This window comes from Anolis sagrei, chromosome 3 (assembly GCF_037176765.1).
Source record: "Anolis sagrei isolate rAnoSag1 chromosome 3, rAnoSag1.mat, whole genome shotgun sequence".
Classification (NCBI taxonomy): domain Eukaryota; kingdom Metazoa; phylum Chordata; class Lepidosauria; order Squamata; family Dactyloidae; genus Anolis; species Anolis sagrei.
This window is the reverse complement of record NC_090023.1, coordinates 226,664,932-226,683,376: the sequence shown is the minus strand read 5'-3', so window position 1 is coordinate 226,683,376 and position 18,445 is coordinate 226,664,932. Positions and strand designations below refer to the sequence as shown.

Here is an 18,445-nt window from a genome sequence, read left to right as displayed (position 1 = left end):
TCTTAAAAATGTTACCAGAATGATCAAGGGTCTGGAGAACAAGCCCTATGAGAAGCGGCTGAAAGAGCTGAGCACCTTTAGCCTGAAGAAGAGAAGGCTGAGAGGAGACATGATGAGGGCCATGTATAAATATGTGAGGGAAAGTCATAAGGAGGATGGAGCAAACTTGTTTATTCTTCGTGTCCTCCGTGAAATGCACACTTATGGGTTATCCCTCCGCGCATGCGCAGCAATCCGGAACTTTCTAGAGATTTTAATGATTTAAAAATGATTATTTGAGTACAACACAAGCCCCGCCCATCCCCCGCCCCCCCGGTATATAGGCCATGGTGTGCGTCTGAGAGGTAGTTCCTTTTTCCGCGCCAAACAGGCAGCATCTTAGGACTTTCTCTCTGCGATCGGACTTCTTTGGCTTCCTACCAGGACTGTTTATCGACCTTCCAAACTCTCCTTACCTGACTCGGACCGGCTGACGACTCTCTCAGGCTAGCATGTCTTCCCTGTCTTTTAAAAATTGCTCTGCCTGCGGGGCTAATCTCCCCGAGGCAGACAGGCACTCTAAATGTCTCCTTTGCCTAGGAGAAACCCACAATCTCCAAACATGCGAGATTTGCCAAACCTTCACCTCCAGAGCGCGCAAGAGCAGGGATGCGAGGCTCAAAGCGCTCCTTTATGAGCGGGCCCTGGCCCCGCAAACGGCTCCCACTCCTTCCCAATCTTCCCCGATACAGGAGACCTCCCAGCCTTCCTCCCCACACGCTGGGGATAGGCGGAGCAAAGATCAGGCAGACGCTCCCATTGAGGAGCCGCCGAGAAAAAAATCTAAAACAACAAAACAGACCACGAGGTCTTCCAAAACAAAGGAAAAAGCTAACAAACAAAAAAAGGGACGGCAACTCACTGGCACACAGCCCTTGAGTCCTCCTATGTTGCAAACTGTGCCTTTCCTTCCCGGTTCCGCTCTGCATCTGCAGGAACCGCTCCCCAGCATGCTACAAATGGAAAACCCCTCCCACCTCCCTCCTTTGGAGCTTTTAGCTCCACACTTGGAGCTTGAGACGCAGCCTCCGGAGGATCTCTCCACCTCACCTCCTCCCCTTCCTCCTTCTCAAGCCTCTCCTCCCCCCTCCCCCAGCCCTCCTCAATCCCCGGATCCGGGCGAATCCCCTTCGCCCGCACAGCCCAACACCTCGGCGCACGCGGCCGGACGCCGCCGCCGCTCTCCTTCCCCGGCTCCGCGCCGTTCCGAAGCTTCCTCTCTTCCCCCTCCCAAGAAGGCACGCTCTGTGCCTTTAGAGCACCAACAGCCTTATCCTCCTCATGGCTACCCTTACCACCTTTACCCTCCTCCTCCTCCTCCTTTCCCCTTTTATCCCTATTACTACCCCCATCCTCCTGATACCTTCAGAGGACCCCACTCTCCTCTTCCCTTGGATCCAAATTTTCCCCAACCCCCACGTGACCCTCCCTCAGCTACACTCTCTCGCCCTCCGGATCCCCAAACAGACTTGGAATCCCAAACCTTCCCTCTGGATCCAATCATGCCCCCCCAACTAGACCCAGAAACCATTGAACTGGATGCTACAGATGACACACCAGTCATCCAAGACCCTCAACCAGATCCTGATCCTTCCCCTCAACATTTAGAGGATTTTAAAAAATTCTCAGCACTACTGATAAGGCTTGCTAGATCCTTAAACCTCACCACACCTGAGCCCACAGACACTGTGACAGATCCATGCTTCACCTCCACTGAACAACAAACACCTGCATCCACTGTGTTGCCCACTCTTCCATATTTGTTGAAAATCCTAAAGAATACAGGAGTTGCACCAGCCCTGGTTCCAGCAACTCCTAAAAGAGCAGAAAACTTATACCGTATTGATTTATCCACAGCCTCATGGCTCTCTAAGATGCCCAAGGCAAACTCTGTGGTAACTGATGCTCAACCAAAGCCAGTACAAATAAACCAAGCATCCCCTTCTGATAAGGAAGGGAGAAAACTAGACTCTATGGCCAAAAAATTCTATTCCTCAGCATGCCTTTTCGCACGCATGGCTCATTATGGGGTTTATATGAGTGTATACCAAACTTACCTCTGGAACAAGATATCCCCATACCTAGACCTGCTACCACCAGCAGAACAACCATTGGCTAAAGCCTTCCATGGGGAAGCCCTTCTATTGGCAAAATTACAAAAAGACCTAGCAAAAAATACAGCTGATACTTCTGGAAAACTTATTGCAGGATCAGTAGCCCTTCGCCGCCATGCATGGCTTAGGGCAGCAATTCTTACCCAGGCTCAACGCTCTCTCATTGAGAACCTCCCAATGGATGAAGCAGGCCTGTTTAATCCTGAGACTGACTCACAATTGGAGCACTCTCATAAGATGAAACAAACAGTGTACAAATATGACCAACAACCGTACACTTATCAAAGACAACGTTGGGGCTCCTATTACTATCGTCCCCAATTTTACAACAGACCATACAACAACTCTTTCTACAGAGGACGACAGAGGCCGTATATGCCGGCAGCATCCACAAGACGCCCCTCACTTCCGTCTAGAGGTCAGTACCGTGGTACCAGGCCCTCTAACAACAACAAATGTCGCTTTTAGCATAACCTCTCCCCTTTCCCCCCCTTCCCCCACACAACCAATCACCTACCTTGACAGATTACACTCTTTTCTCCCACAGTGGCAGTCCATCACATCTGACACTTGGGTCCTGGATATAGTTGACAGAGGATATGCGATTGAATTTAACGAATATCCACCAGTGGGAAAAGTCATCCTTACACAACCCTCCCAGACTATATGGGAAGAGGTCCAATCATTACTCCTCAAAGGAGCCATATCTCCCATACCTCCACATACATCCAACACATGTTTCTACTCCCGCTACTTTCTCATAGACAAAAAGGATGGAGGATTAAGGCCTATCCTTGACCTTCGCAAACTCAACACTTTCATTACCCCACGCAAATTTCGTATGGTCACTCTCTCCAACATCCTCCCCTTTATTCCTAAAGACTCTTGGCTAGCAACTATAGACCTACGAGAAGCATACTTCCACATTTCAATTAGGCATTCACACCGGAGGTTTCTCACCTTCGCAGTTCATCACTACCACTTCTCGTTCAATTCTCTCCCGTTTGGTTTGTCCGCCGCCCCCAGGGTGTTCACAAAGTGCATGGCGGTCATAGCCGCACACCTCCGCCAACAAGGCATAACGGTTTTTCCTTACCTGGATGACTGGATGTTGGCCTCATCCTCTAAAGCTCAATTATGCACAGATATTCATTACACCTTATCTCTTTTGCAGGATCTCGGCCTAGTGGTGAACCACGAAAAATCGCAACTCCAACCAACTCAGCGTATTCAATTCATAGGAGCCATCATAGACTCCACAATTCAAAGAGCCTTCCTCCCAGAGGATCGTTTCTTAAGACTTCAACAGGCTATTTTCTCCCTCCTCCACTCCCGACAAGCTTCGGCTTGGGCCATCCAGTCTATACTTGGCCACATGTCTTCCACTACAGCCGTAACCCCCTTTGCTCGGCTTCGGATGAGGCCTCTGCAAAACTGGTTCATCAGGGTGTTCGACCCCCTCCACGATCCACAGTCCCGACTCCTCCACCCACCACAAAGGGTACTCCAGTCCCTCAAATGGTGGACAAAAGCACACAATGTTCGCCTAGGCATGCCCTTCATACAGCCACACCCATCCATGTCCCTGACAACAGATGCCTCCAACTCAGGCTGGGGAGCACATCTCAAAGGGTTCAGAATCAGTGGCCACTGGCTCCCTCAGGAAAAACATTTCCATATAAACGCCCTGGAGATGATGGCGGTAGAGAAAGCTCTTCGGGCCTTCACCCGCATCGTCTCCAACCGCATAATCCAGGTAGTGACAGACAACACTGCAGTAAAATTCTATATCAACAAACAAGGGGGAACACGGTCTCAGACACTGACGTCAATATCAACACGCATCTGGGAATGGTGCATTCAGAGAAACATCCTCCTCACGGCCATTCATCTACCGGGCCAAGACAACACTCTGGCAGACTCACTGAGCAGAACAGGGAAAAACAATCACGAGTGGCATCTCCACAAGTCTCAGTTCCAAGCCATTACACAAAAATGGGGAACACCGACAATAGACCTGTTCGCATCCCCAGTGAACACTCACTGCCCAATGTACTGCGCAAGACTCCGCCCTCACGTATCCCCAGGCTGTCTAGGAGACGCTTTTCTCTTCCGCTGGACACCAGACCTCATCTACCTTTTTCCCCCCCTCCCCCTCCTGTCACATGTCATAGCCAAGATAATCCAGGACAACGCCAACTGCATCCTGATCTCCCCTTGGTGGCCACGCCAACATTGGTTTGCCACCCTCCTCCAAATCTCCAACGGGGACTACTTCCACCTTGCCCCCATTCCGGACCTCCTCACAGTGGAGAACGGGCTCGTTCTCCACCCAGACCTCCACTCCCTCCGCCTGACGGCATGGAGGATCAAACCACAGTAAACTTCTCAGACGAAGTATCCCGTATACTCCTAGCTGCTCATAAACCATCCACTACAAAATCATATACTTACAAGTGGTCATCATTTTCAAAATTCACAAAATCAGTGGGCTACGAGCCCATCTCTGCACCCACAAGGGTGGTACTGGATTTTTTAGTTCACCTTTCCAAAAAAGGTTTTTCTCTCTCCTCTGTAAAATGTTACCTGGCAGCTATCTCTTCCTTTAGAAAGAAACGTGGCTTGCCGTCCCTTTTTCAAGACAATCTGGTCCAATTGTTTCTAAAGGGATATAAGAATGTTCACCCTCCTGTCTCCCTCCCTCCACCACAATGGAGCCTAGAACTAGTACTGTCTCAACTGTCAAAACCTCCTTTTGAGCCCATGTCCTCTAATGATATCTCCCATCTCTCATGGAAGGTGGCATTCCTAGTGGCCATCACCTCGGCCAGGAGGACCAGTGAACTCGCGGCCCTCCGATCAGACCCTCCATATATACGATTCCATGATGACAAGGTTATACTACGAACTGACGTCACTTTCCTACCGAAGGTAGTCTCCCATTTCCACATGTCTCAGGACATCATACTACCGGCCTTCTTCCCAAACCCATCCTCTCCCCTCGAGGTGGCACTTCACTCATTGGATGTCAAAAGAGCCCTATCATTCTACCTGCATAGAACATCTACTCACAGAAAGTCCCCCAGACTCTTTTTAAAATACAGGAAAGACACGATGGGGCACCCTGTATCTTCTCAGGGATTAGCCTCATGGATCGTCTCTACGATCCGCCTAGCCTACCAATTGGCAGGGAAACAACCACCATCTCACTTGGTGGCCCATTCAACCAGGTCGGTCTCCACCTCTCAAGCCTTTTTGCGTGGAGTTCCGCTGGATCAAATCTGTAGAGCTGCTACGTGGTCCACGCCATCCACGTTTGCATCCCACTACAAGTTGGATATACTGGCCAAGAAGGATGCCGCATTCGGCAGAGCTGTACTGTTTTCCTGCGTGGCATGACCCACCTCCAGGTCAGTAGCTTGCTATTCACCCATAAGTGTGCATTTCACGGAGGACACGAAGAATAAATAAAGGTTGCTTACCTGTAACCGTATTTCTTCGAGTGTCCATCCGTGAAATTCACACGACCCGCCCGTCCTCCCCTCTGTCATGCCTATATGTATTATGTCACTATTTGGCGCTTGGGAACTACCTCTCAGACGCACACCATGGCCTATATACCGGGGGGGCGGGGGATGGGCGGGGCTTGTGTTGTACTCAAATAATCATTTTTAAATCATTAAAATCTCTAGAAAGTTCCGGATTGCTGCGCATGCGCGGAGGGATAACCCATAAGTGTGAATTTCACGGATGGACACTCGAAGAAATACGGTTACAGGTAAGCAACCTTTATTTTCCGTTGCCTTGGAGACTAGGATGTGGAACAACGGCTTCAAACTACAGGAAATGAGATTCTACCTGAACATTAGGAAGAACTTCCTGACTGTGAGAACTGTTCACCTGTGGAACTCTCTGCCCCAGAGTGTGGTGGAGGGTCCTACTTTGGAGGCTTTTAAGTAGAGGCTAGATGGCCATATGTCAGGGGTGCTTAGAATATGATTTTCTTGCTTCTTGGCAGGTGGTTGGACTGGATGGCCCATGAGGTCTCTTCTAATTCTGTGATTTTCCATTGGCTGTACTTCATTAGTTATTCTGGAAGTCTTAGCCAAAAACAATTAATTTTTCTGAGCACTGATTCATTAGTTTGTGTCCTGTCAGTACTACCTGGTATCAATCCCTACAACAGGCCTTTATTGCAAAGATAGGGTACAGATCACTTTGGAGCCAGTAGATCCAAAGGCCTTCCAATTCCTCAAGGGCTCTCAGAATCTGAGTTATGTTCATTGTAATTAGATTTTCCATTGCTTTCAATCTCTTGAGGTTTGAATTCTTTCTTGTTTGGGCGATTTTATTACTCTTCTACTGCTCTTGCCCTATAGGGTTACTGTTTTCTCCACCATCTCCGTTCTCAGTTTGCTTTTATTCCTTTTAGCTATTTTATTATCCCCCCCCCCGCCCCTCCTTTGGTCAAGATTTTGCTATGATAGTGGGTGGCAATTGTTTGAAAGGGCTAGCAAGTGTTACTGTGAGTCTTGAAGGTGTCTCCTTGACAACTGTTACTTTATTAATCAGAATTTGGCTAATACAATTCCATATTATTGCACCTATCTAAGTAATGCTGTTTAATGATAAAACCACCACAGAAATCTTCCGAGAGACAGACCAAGTCTTGCTAACCCTCTCCCACATTTTCTTCCTTCTGCATCTAATCGTAAACAACTTTATATTGAGCCGCAGGGAGAGGCGGGTAATAAATGCATTACATTACATTACATTACATTACATTACATTACATTACATTATATTATATTACAGTAGAGCAGTGGTTCTCAACCTGAGGTCCCCAGATGTTTTTGCATTCAACTCCCAGAAATCCTAACGGCTCGTATACTGGCTGGGATTTCTGGGAGATGTAGGCTAAAAACATTTGGGGACCCCGGTTGAGAACCACTGCAGTAGAGTCTTGCTTATCCAACATAAATGGGCTGGCAGAACGTTGGATAAGGGAAAATGTTGGATAATAAGGAGGGATTAAGAATTATGTTATGATTTTACAAATTAAGCACCAAAACATCATGTTTTATTCAAAGCGACAGAAAAAGCAGTTCAATACATGGTAACATTATGTAGTAATTACTTTATTTATGATTTTAGCACCAAAACATTGCAATGTATTGAAATAGTTGTGGATCCAGGTGGAAGGCAGACTGTGTTGGATAATACAAAACGCTGGATGAGCAAAGGTTGGATAAGTGAGACTCTACTGTACTTAGATCATTGTTTCTTTGTTCTAGTATGGATTTTTGAGAGTCAGTGTGGTGTAATGGTTTGAGTGTTGGAGAGTTCCCTACTCCACTGTGGGTGACCTTAGGCAAGTCACATTCTCCCAGCCTTAAAGGAAGGCAATAACTGCCACCATTACCCTGGATAAATCTTGCCAAAAACACCCCATAGTAAGGTCTCCTTAAGTTGGAAACAAAGACACACAACACCAAGAGCAACATGGATTACTATATGTAATCAAATCTCCTGCTAGTGCAGTGGTTCTCAGTCTGTGGGTCCCCAGGTGTTTTGGCCTACAACTCCCAAAAGCCCAGCCAGTTTACCAGCTGTTGAAATTTCTGGGAGTTGAAGATCAAACATCTGGGGACCTACAGGATGAAAGCCACTGTGCTAGTGGATGGCTGGAACTCCCGGTGGTGCAGTGGGTTAAACCCCTGTGCCGGCAGGACTGAAGACTGACAGGTTGCAGGTTCAAATCCGGGGAGAGCGCAGATGAGCTCCCTCTATCAGCTCCAGCTCCTCATGCGGGGACATGAGCAAAGCCTCCCACAAGGATGGTAAGACATCAAAAACATCTGGGCGTCCCCTGGGCAACATCCTTGCAGATGCCAATTCTTTCACACCAGAAGCGACTTGCAGTTTCTCAAGTCACTCTTGACATGACAAAAAAAAGGGATGGCTGCAATGGAGCAGTGTAATGGTAACTACAATATTTGTAGTTCTGCATGCCTCACCAAACTACAGATCCCAGGGTTGCATAGCTTTGAGTTGTGGCCATTTAATTAGAGATGACGTCCCTCAAAGAGAAGCTCCAGGTGCAGCTCCCCTTTTGTTTTGGCTCAGCACTAAGGTTACTGTATGATACGAATCTAATGTGCACCCCAATTTTGGCAGGGACATTTAGCCAAAAAAGGTGAGCATTAGATTTGAGTAAATATGGTATAACCTTCACATCAATCGAAATAAACATACACAAATGTAGGGTTAACCTATCACAGTGTATACTATCAACAGATTTGTCTGCATTCTCTGTCTAGAGCAGTAGTTCTCAGCCTGTGGGTCCCCAGGTGATTTGGCTTATAACTCTCAGAAATCCCAGCCAGTTTACCAACTGTTACGATTTCTGGGAGTTGAAGGCCAAAACATCTGGGGAACCACAGGTTAAGAACCACTGGTCTAGAGACTGAAGTCAACGGCATCTCAGTACCCCATTTAACCATTGGAATATTCTGCTTCTTCCCTGATCCCTCACTTTAGAATGATTACCATTTCTGAAAGACACTTTCACACTTTGTAGTATTTTAGGAGATTCAAATCTGGGGAGAGCGTGGATGAGCTCTCTCTGTCAGCTCCAGCTCCCCATGCAACATGAGAGAAGCCTCCCCCAAGGATGGCAAAAATCAAACATCTGGGCGTCCCCTGGGCGATGTCCTTGCAGACGGCCAGTTCTCTCACACCAGAAGTGACTTGCAGTTTCTCAAGTCTTTTCTGACACGGAAAAAAAGTTCCTTCTGAAGTGTGGTGGAGTGCACTGCTAATCCATGGATTGTCAGGGGCCACACATCATGCTGTGTTGCTGAAACTTGGTGGTAGCATAAAACCCTTCAATCAAGACAATTTTGCTTTCAAACAAGTTGTATGTGGACCCTAGTTTTTAAATCTAATAATTAAGTGGTGATTGGCATCATAATAAAGTGGATATTTCCTGACTTCATTGTTTTAAAGCAGGAATGCCTTGTTCAATTATGGATAGTGTGGCTTCTATACTCTCCAATTTCATGGTATGGCAACAAAATGGAAGGAAATGTGGGAGGATTATTAAGACTGTCAAAGCAATGTAGGAGGATGCATTCAGTGTGTCCCCTGAAATAAAGGAATGACTGAACTGGGAATGCTGGTTCTCTTATAACTTTGGTTTGGGTTTGTTTGGGGTTGCTTTTTGGTATGTCTCCTGTTTCTCAACACGAGTCACGAACAATGTTTTTGTAGCCCCTTTCAACTGGTGCAACAAGTCAGGCCTGTTTAACCTCAGTGAGAGTGGTTGGGAAACACTTGAAGTGCCCGGAGTCAAGTATGATCTGTAAGCACTTAAATCCACCAAAGTTACTTCAGTAGGCTTGGTATTGAATTCACATTTTTGAATGTTTTTATTCTTAGTTAGTAGAAGGGCAATTATGTGGATGCATTCCAAGGCAGAGGTGCAGAATTAAATAGGTGAGAGACTAACCCTAACATTGTGAGCCTGTCAAAGAAAAACATCCCATAGCATCAGCAGCTCTGGAAGGGAAAAACACTAAATCTGTATTGGGAAGAGTATCCTAACATATCCAACACATTAGGTATTGGAAAAGCCCTTCCAGAGCAGACCTAATCATGTTCCAGCATAGTGTTTGTCCCATAGTAGTCAACTAAATGTTGCTTGGAAAGTCCAGAAGTAAGCTCTCTTGTTATGGTTGTTTTCATGTTATCTTGTCTCTGAACCTGTCAGTACCTATTAGATAGCAATCTTGATAATAAATAAAATAACAAATGACTAGTATTGGAGGCTTGTAGAAGGTTGCTATTTCCAACAGTTCAGAGTAGCTGAATGTAATATATTGTTCAAAGTGTGGTCACACAATTTGCTCCAGACTTGCATGAAAGGGTTATATGTTTAGATTCTTTTTGATGGTCCCTTGTATTCCATTCTTTCTTTTCACAACAATAGTACACTGGGTTGCGTTTTCAGGGATCAATCCACAGCAACCCCAAGAGTGCTTTCTAGTCATTAGCCAATAGCTCAGACCCATGCATGTATACATGGTTTATATGGGGCAAAACCATTTCATCTGAATGGCATTTTTGTTGAGAATGATCTCATGAGTCTTCTATACATTCAATTTTTTTCAGTCTTGTCTCGTGGTGTGAACTGATGCAGAAGAGCGCCCTTAAGCAAGCTTATCATATTAATCTTTAGATGAATAGATACAAAAAAGGAGTGTGGATTTAATGCTTGAAAAATCTACAGTAAAGATAAAAAAATATTTTAAAAACCAGGACAGTTCCCTGAGCAGTGTGCCATAATTTGAACCGATCATCTTTGTGGTTAGGAGTATGGACTGTGTAACTCTCCTTCAAGCATAGTTAGGCATTGACAGTGTGGATGTAGAACAAACAGTAATGCATTTCCAGATTGTTTGTTACATATATAATTTCCTTTCCTCAAGTTAATTAAAGGTTGTGTACATCACTTTCCTAGTCTAATCTTACAAAAATCTACTGAGATTGATCAGGCTGAAACGCTGTCACTGGCTCAAGATAACTCAATGAGTTTAATGGTTAAGTATATTCTATAGCCTAAATCTTCCAAATCACAGGCCCCATCTACACTGCCATATAATGCATTTTATAATGCATTATATGATATTATTTTTGGAAAACTAGAATCTCCATAACCTTTTGGACACATAACCTTTTGGAAGGTATGACCTTTTGGAGATTAATTAGCATGAAGACCATTTGGAATAAACATAACCTTTTTGTAAAGCATGATCTTCCTAAGAAGAGCTAAAAACTCGTTTGAGTGAATCTTCTCTTTAATGATATATATCCATTAGTATTCATGCAAGACAAATTAGGTTTCTCAGTTGTTAGACTGGTATACCTGGTTATCTCTTTGGACTGTTAGGAACAAAGATTTATGCCAATGAACAAAATATATAGCAGATCTTGAGTACTGTTGTTTCCATTGCCCCCCAAAAAATCTACTCTCTCATAAAATATATTTGGTTGTAAATCGTGCTCTCAAGAAACAGAAATAAAGTAGTCTTCATTGAAAGTAACATAGTTGATTTGCTTACAAACTTCATGTATCAGCATATAGGTACATTGCTTACCAGTTGAAAGTTTAAACATTAAGCTCTCTAAGGCAATCGGTTGCAGTCTCTTCTCTGTCTAATGCAATCAATCACTATGCTAAATGCACACACTGACTTCTAAAAATGGAGTCTCAGTCTGAATAGTCCCAGATCTGATCACATGGTCTATAGTCCCTCCCACAACCTCAAACAATGTAGTGTTATGGGAAAACTGCATACCCATACACACACATACAATATAGTAAGCAATCTGAATTATATGCACAACAAATAACTAGTATAGACGGCTTGTAGAAGGTTGCTATTTCCAGCAGTTATAACTGCATTGAACAGTATTATATCGGTCTACACTGCCAAATAATGCAGCTGAATGTAGTTAAACTGTATTATGTGGCAATGTAGATGGGGTCCCAGTACTACATTCCAATCACACTGACTCTCTAAATAATATACAGCTTATGCTATACACTATTTTGTCTTTACTCCGAATGTGTTTTTCGCCTTGGAAGCAATTATCCTTGGCTTCGTCTCTTCCCTGCATTTTCTCATAAGAAATGCCACATGCTCTGTAGTTAGAGAGCCTGCCGCCCTTGTAAATGGGTAATATTCTTTCTTATCAGGCCTCTGCATATATACACCATATTTCCTTTCTGCTTTTTTAAAAATTGTTCCATCACATGGAACAATTCAGCCTTTTGGAGGGTCAAATGTTTTCTTTGCAGGATCCTAAAAAACAAAACAAAACAGAACAGAAAACAAAACACCAGACTGGTATTTGAACCAATTAAATAACATTGACAAAATTCAGACTGCTTGAAGGTGGATGAGATTAATTAGCTTAATGAGACTAGATAGGATTAATAAATGTAGGTTCCCATATCTTATTGTCACAGTGTTCGTGTGTGTGTATCCACCAGGAACGCTAGGATGTGTATATTTTTCATAATGTTAAGAAAAATATACATATAACAATAAAATAACTCCCCCAAAAACTGTATCTAAGAAGTAAGTAAAGCAAATCAATCAATAGAAAAGATGCACAGTTCAGTACACGGAAATACATATGGAGCACATGGTCTCACACCCAAAAATCTCTAAAATGATAAATATACTGGTTGGGGGACTTAGGAACTTGCCCTCCCACAGTTCTGGTCGATGGCTGGATTTCACAGACTGACAGTGCCTCTCTTTGGTTTCACGTAGTCTCCTAATGCGCTGCCTGGACATGCTAGAGATTGGGGCTGACAGTGTTTGTATTCAGGCATGTGTTCTGCAGCTTAACTACAGTCCTTCCCATGACCCTTGTAAAGCTACTGGAGATTTCTGTGAGCTTCATGTCTCTCGAGGCTTCCCTTTGAGTATTTCCTCATAGCAAAGAAGGCTTAAAATTTTGGCCAATGCTCACACTGATCCCACACTCCCAAATGTAAATAGAAAGCTGGGCATGGCTCTTGATGTGTGATAGCTTTCCTGTATGCCAGTGGTTCCCAACCTGTGGTCCGTAAACCATCAGTGGTCCGGAAGAACTAAAATATGGTCCACGGCCTCACCTTTGCTACACCCTTGCAACGAGAGCAACTGGTATTGCGAAACCCTGTTATAGTGCTGAAGCTTTTTGTGGGTGAGCAGATGGTGACTACTGGATGGCATATATTCTGTATCAGAAACTAGAGCTGATCTGATCTATCCAATGTAATGTTCTGAATCACCACCCCAAATAACCAAACCAAATCTAAAGATGACAAAAAACTGATTTGTAACCCTTTTGCTAGTAATGTTGGAAAGTGGTCCCTGGCCAAAGTAGTCCTTGGTCAAGTGGTTGGGAACCACTATTCTATACCATGCGTGGGAATGATGCGCCACCAATCCTAGAGAATAGGATGACTGGTGTTGAGAATTATAGCTTGACAACATCTGGAAAGCAGCATGATTTCTACCCTTGCTCTATTCCAGGGCTTCTTAAAACTTTTCCCACTTGTGACCCCATTCCACCTGAGTATATAGGTAGATAAAATAGGAATAAAATCAGACATGTCTTGATAATAAATCTGCATTTGCAAGGCTTTTTAAAAAGAGGCCAATTTTTAATGAAGTACATCTGAAGTATTTTCTATAAAGTCCAATGCAAACATTGCAGGTTGCTGCTAACACATTTGTGCAAATGGGTGGCATTCAGAAAACTTTTGCTCTTGCCATTTTTTTGTGACCCCAATGTTGAGTTAAGTAGACACCAATTGGGATTGGGACCCACAGTTAAAAGGCAGTGCTGTATATAACGGTTGAAAAAAGTGTGACTCACAGGCTGCATACAACTACAACCTCATGTTGTGGCCTCCAAGCTCACCACAATCTCCAAACTCCTCAAAACTCTTTTTTTTAAAAAGGGATGCAAGTCATTCCAGAAATAATAAATAGTCACTACTGGGTGGCAGTATACTTTTTATATGCTAACATCTCACCCAGCCTAAAAAATGGGCCAAAAATGAGTTGAAATGTAAAGAAGTGCAAGTCAGAGGTAGACTCTTGGGGCAAAAATTCAGTGGTGTGGTCCACTGTGGTAGTAAAAATGAGCCAGCAATACAGTTTCCTTCCTCTGACGTACATTTATGTAGGAAGGTCAGAGGATCAAGAGCAATTTTGAAGATGCCTGAGACCAGAACAGCAGGAGAAGGATGCAACTGCTCATAAATTAGCAAAGCAGATCTGAAGAACCAGCAAAACAAGGACTGTTCAAGATCTTAACTTCTCCTGTCCATATTAATACAAAATAAATGGCTTTAGGCACAAAGTATGTTTTCTTTTTTGATATCAGCTGAAAGGGGAGTTGAAGAAGGGTGTATCCCACAAAAGTGAATACTGAGACAGCCAAGTTTTCCACACCTTTTCAGGGATGGGAAGCACCCACCCATCCTATTGCTCTTAATGTTCTCTAAGGTCTCGGAAAAGCATTGTTCTGAGAACATTTTGGCAGTCCTGGGGCCATGTATGAGAAAAGGATGTGATGATTGATTATTTTGAACAGCCTTTATCCTACTCTTCAATCTAGACATGGTTGCCAGTGTGGGACTTAATAAGAGCAATTAAACACAACAGCCAGTGGCGTCACTCGGAAGGTGTGAACCTCTCTGGGTGACATCATCAAAAAGGGTCACATCAAAATAACTGCTTATAGAATTTTGTGGCATGTTTCAATAGAAATGTATTGAGTTTTTCAATTAAAAAAATACCCGGCCAGTTAGATATAACTATAAAACATTTTATATGTACTATACCAATATTCCTACAAGAGAGCTAAAGCTCCTATCGTGATTAACTGTTTGAACTTTCTGATGTACATGTGCTCCATTCAGAGCTGTCATTAACCAATTACAATGATGCTCTGAATTATTTGGTTTCACCTGCATATGCTACAAGCACACACTGGTACTTTTGTTGCCGCTTTTTTTTGTAATTGCTGATTTTGTTATATTTGCTGGTACAACATCATTGTATGGTTTGCTAAGGCAGGAAGCCAAAAGGGATGTCACCGTGAATTACTGCAGTAACCTTAAGACCTCATCAGGTGGACTTTGGGCTCCGTTTCCATGCACTGTGGAAATGAAGCCACATAGGAATCCCACAGAGGCGATCACATGATGTAAAGGATCACATGATGGGACTCCATGAGGCTCCGTTTCTGCAGTGCATGGAAATTAAGCCTAGAAACCGTCTTATGGCAGTGGTTCCAAAACTTTTTTTTGACTAGGGACCACTCTCCAACATTTGTACTGAAAGGGTTACGAATCAGTTTTTGGTCAACTTAGATTTGGTTTGGTTATTTGGGGTGCTGATTTAGAAAACTGCATTAGATAGATCACATCATCTCTAGCTTCTGATATTGAACATATGTCATTCAGTAGTCACCATCTGCTCGCCCACAGAAAACTATATTTAATAACCTAGAGCTGATGTGGTAGTAGTCATCTTTTGTGGGTAGTCAGCCTCTCCCCTCCCAACATCTCTCAGCACTATAAGAGGATTTTGCGAGACCAGTCACTCTTGTTGCTGCGTGGTTTCGAAGCAACTATGTAATAACGGTGAGACCGTGGACCATATTTTCATTCTTGGGGACCACTGGTGGTCCATGGACCACAGATTGGAAATTACTGTCTTATGGCTTAGAAGATGGTACTCCAAGTGACAAAAATCAGGAGAAAGTCATGGTAAAGCTGGCCATCCAAGAAGACAGAGAAAGACAGGAGGGAATGGGATCAGGCAATCCCCTCCTCTTCCCCCCCTTTCCCCTTCTTTCCTGGCACTCATGGGATGAAGTCCCTAGTGACATCACTGACAACACCTTGGAGCCGTATCTGTCAATATGAAGTTGTGCCATCGCTCTGAAGAGGTAGTGTGAAATGGCCATCAAACATGCATCCCCTTTATTTTGCATTAGATTCATTTCACACAGCTTTTAGTTCAATCTTGAAAAGCTTTATTGTCATTGAACTGATAGAGGCGATGATTTGCAATAGTGGACCATTATCTTTTCAGCATTGTCTCTGATGCCAGGTGAGTGGTCCAGCCTTCATTGAAGTTTAAGCATATCTTAAGAATGTTTAAAACTTTGCTCAGGCTCCTTATTCTTTTTATAATTGGTATGTTTTCACTTGACTTTTTTCAAAATAGTACCATGCTGCTTGTTCACTGTTTTAATAATTTCAATTCTTTTAGAAAATTGTGTTTTGTTGTATACCTACCTGAAATACAGATTGAAAGGTAAGACGCAAACTATTAAACACCCCTTGTGTTTCATTTTCTTAGGTGATGAGCTGGAGTACATTCGGCCCAACCTTTACCGGAACGTAGCGCGACAGCTGAACATTTCTCTGCACTCTGAAACAGTGGTGACAGATGCATTCCTGGCCGTGGCAACGCAGATCTTTTCTTCAGGTGTGGAAACTACCTGGTCGGCAGTCTGGGCGAGGGAAATTAAATGAGACAAAGCAAGAGGCGTAAGCAGAGGCATGTTTTAGGCTAGCTTGCAAGGCGGGGCCCATTTGGCAAATGATCTGGATTGTAAGCAGTTTGGCAGTCCATGGTGTCATAATGATTTAACACAAATCCATTTATGATTTACATGTCGCCAGATGAGGAGATTTTTCAACCTCTCTCAGTTTCTCTTTCTCCCACTAGGGAAATCCATTTGATTTCAAGCACTTCTCCTAATTAATGACTGTATCATACAAGAGGAATTGGGAACCTTTGGCTCTCCAGATATTTTGGAGGGCAACTCCTACATTCCTGTACAGTTGGCCTTCTAGGAATTATTCCAACATTTTTGATAGTTCAAAAGTTGTCTGCCTGTAGCTACAGATCAATCTCTTTTATTTAGTTTTCATGTATTTTTCCTTTGTCTCTTTGGTTCCTAAAGAGACTGAAGGCATTCTTAGCTGTCAAGTTTCTCCCCAGTTTCTTCTGGTCTTCAAGCAAAAACCCTGATAACTGGAATTAGCTTGTGATCAAGGCTGGGACCACAAAACTATTTTTAAGTATGGGGACTCCACATTGACCAGCAGGTTGTTATTCATTTTCTATAATTACAGGTACATTTTTCCAAAATGACAAGAACACAAAATGTACTGCATTAAAACAGCAACAACCCTATATCTTAATTAAAAAAGAAAAAATCTATTAAGATGCCAAGAAATTCCTCCCTGCATCAACCCTTTTAATGAGTACAATATGTACTTGTCTTCACCACTAAGTACGCATAAGATAGATGTCATGTAGCTTTTCTCTTCCTGGGAGGGCTCCCTATTAAGGCAATTGATGTTTTATTAACACTAAAGGGCTCAGTTACTAAATGTATTTCTGGAAAGGCTCAGTTGCAGTAGATCTTTGTTTTTCTCTCCAGGACATCTATTGTAATTGGACCCTCCCAGGAGTATATATAGTGCATGATCATTTAGTACACATCTGACTGATGTGGCCCAATTTGCCTAATTTGGTCATGGGATTAGACATTCCCATGCTCCTCTTTTGGGGTCCGTGGATCAAGAAGTGTTATTATGTCAGAGTTTTTGGAACAGTTACTTCATGGGTTTCCACTCCAGAATTATTTTCCTAGTTCATGGATTTTAGGTTTTCTACTTCCTAAAGCACATTTTGAGACTATAATAGCACCATGTTTGCTTCTTGGGTATTCATGAACTAAGGATAATGTCCAAGCATCTGGTTTGTTTAAATATTTTCAATACTGTAAATAATATAGATGGGGGGATTTTATGGATATATTGATTTGCCATTACAGAGCCCTTTCCTCATAAAGACTTGCAGAAATATTTAAATCTTTAAAAAATATCCTCTGCTTCATAAGCTTTAATTCTTAATAATTAAACAAGATATCTACAACCTCTCTAGGTCCACCTTTCACTTAATAAAGAAACTGAAGTTTAGTACATAATTTTAAAGAAAAGTTTTAAATTTTTTGTCAGCACTTTATGTTATTAAGTAGCAAAGGATTTCTTTTATTTTATTGTTTATTTTTTGCCATTTTTTTCATGTCAGGAGCGACTTGAGAAACTGCAAGACGCTTCTGATGTGAGAGAATTGGCCAGATGTTTTACCATCCTGTGGGAGGTTTCTCTCATGTCCCCGCATGAGAAGCTGGAGCTGACAGACAGAAGCTCACTCTGCTCCTCAGATTCGAACCGCCGACCTTTCGGTCAGCAGTCCTGCCAGCACAAGGGTTTAACCCGTTACATCACCGGGGGCTCCTCTTTGCCAATCAAAAAGAGGGATTGACAGCACATAGGGTGTGTGTGTGTATCTGCAAAATGAGAGAAAATTCCTTTGGATGGGTGGTTGGATGAGCAGAGAAACTGTTTCTTCTCAAAAAGGATGGAGACATACCTCTGGAAATAAGATCATTTGAACACATTGGGGCTTACTCCTGAGTAAAATCCCTTAAAATGTTGAAACGAATGGTATTGAGAAGCTCCTTCAGGAAATAACAACTTCAGGAATTCTTGACCAAAAAAAAAGGAAAACACCTGATGTTTTCTAAACAAAAATGCTCAGCTTCATATGACATCTGCTCCCCTGTCCTTGAAGATGCCTTCCGTTTCCTTTCCAGCAAGAGGGAATTTGGATTTTCTGGAATCCTGAATTTCT

General features: G+C 43.2%; 1 protein-coding gene across 1 annotated transcript in view; it reads left to right on the top strand.

Annotated features, from left to right (window-relative positions):
* Window positions 1-18,445, top strand: part of BOK (BCL2 family apoptosis regulator BOK) — a 35,852-nt gene that overhangs the window by 5,735 nt on the left and 11,672 nt on the right. The window contains exon 3 of the mRNA XM_060767960.2: window positions 16,094-16,222. Coding sequence (XP_060623943.1) covers window positions 16,094-16,222 — 129 coding nt within the window. The remainder of the gene's footprint in view (window positions 1-16,093; window positions 16,223-18,445) is intronic.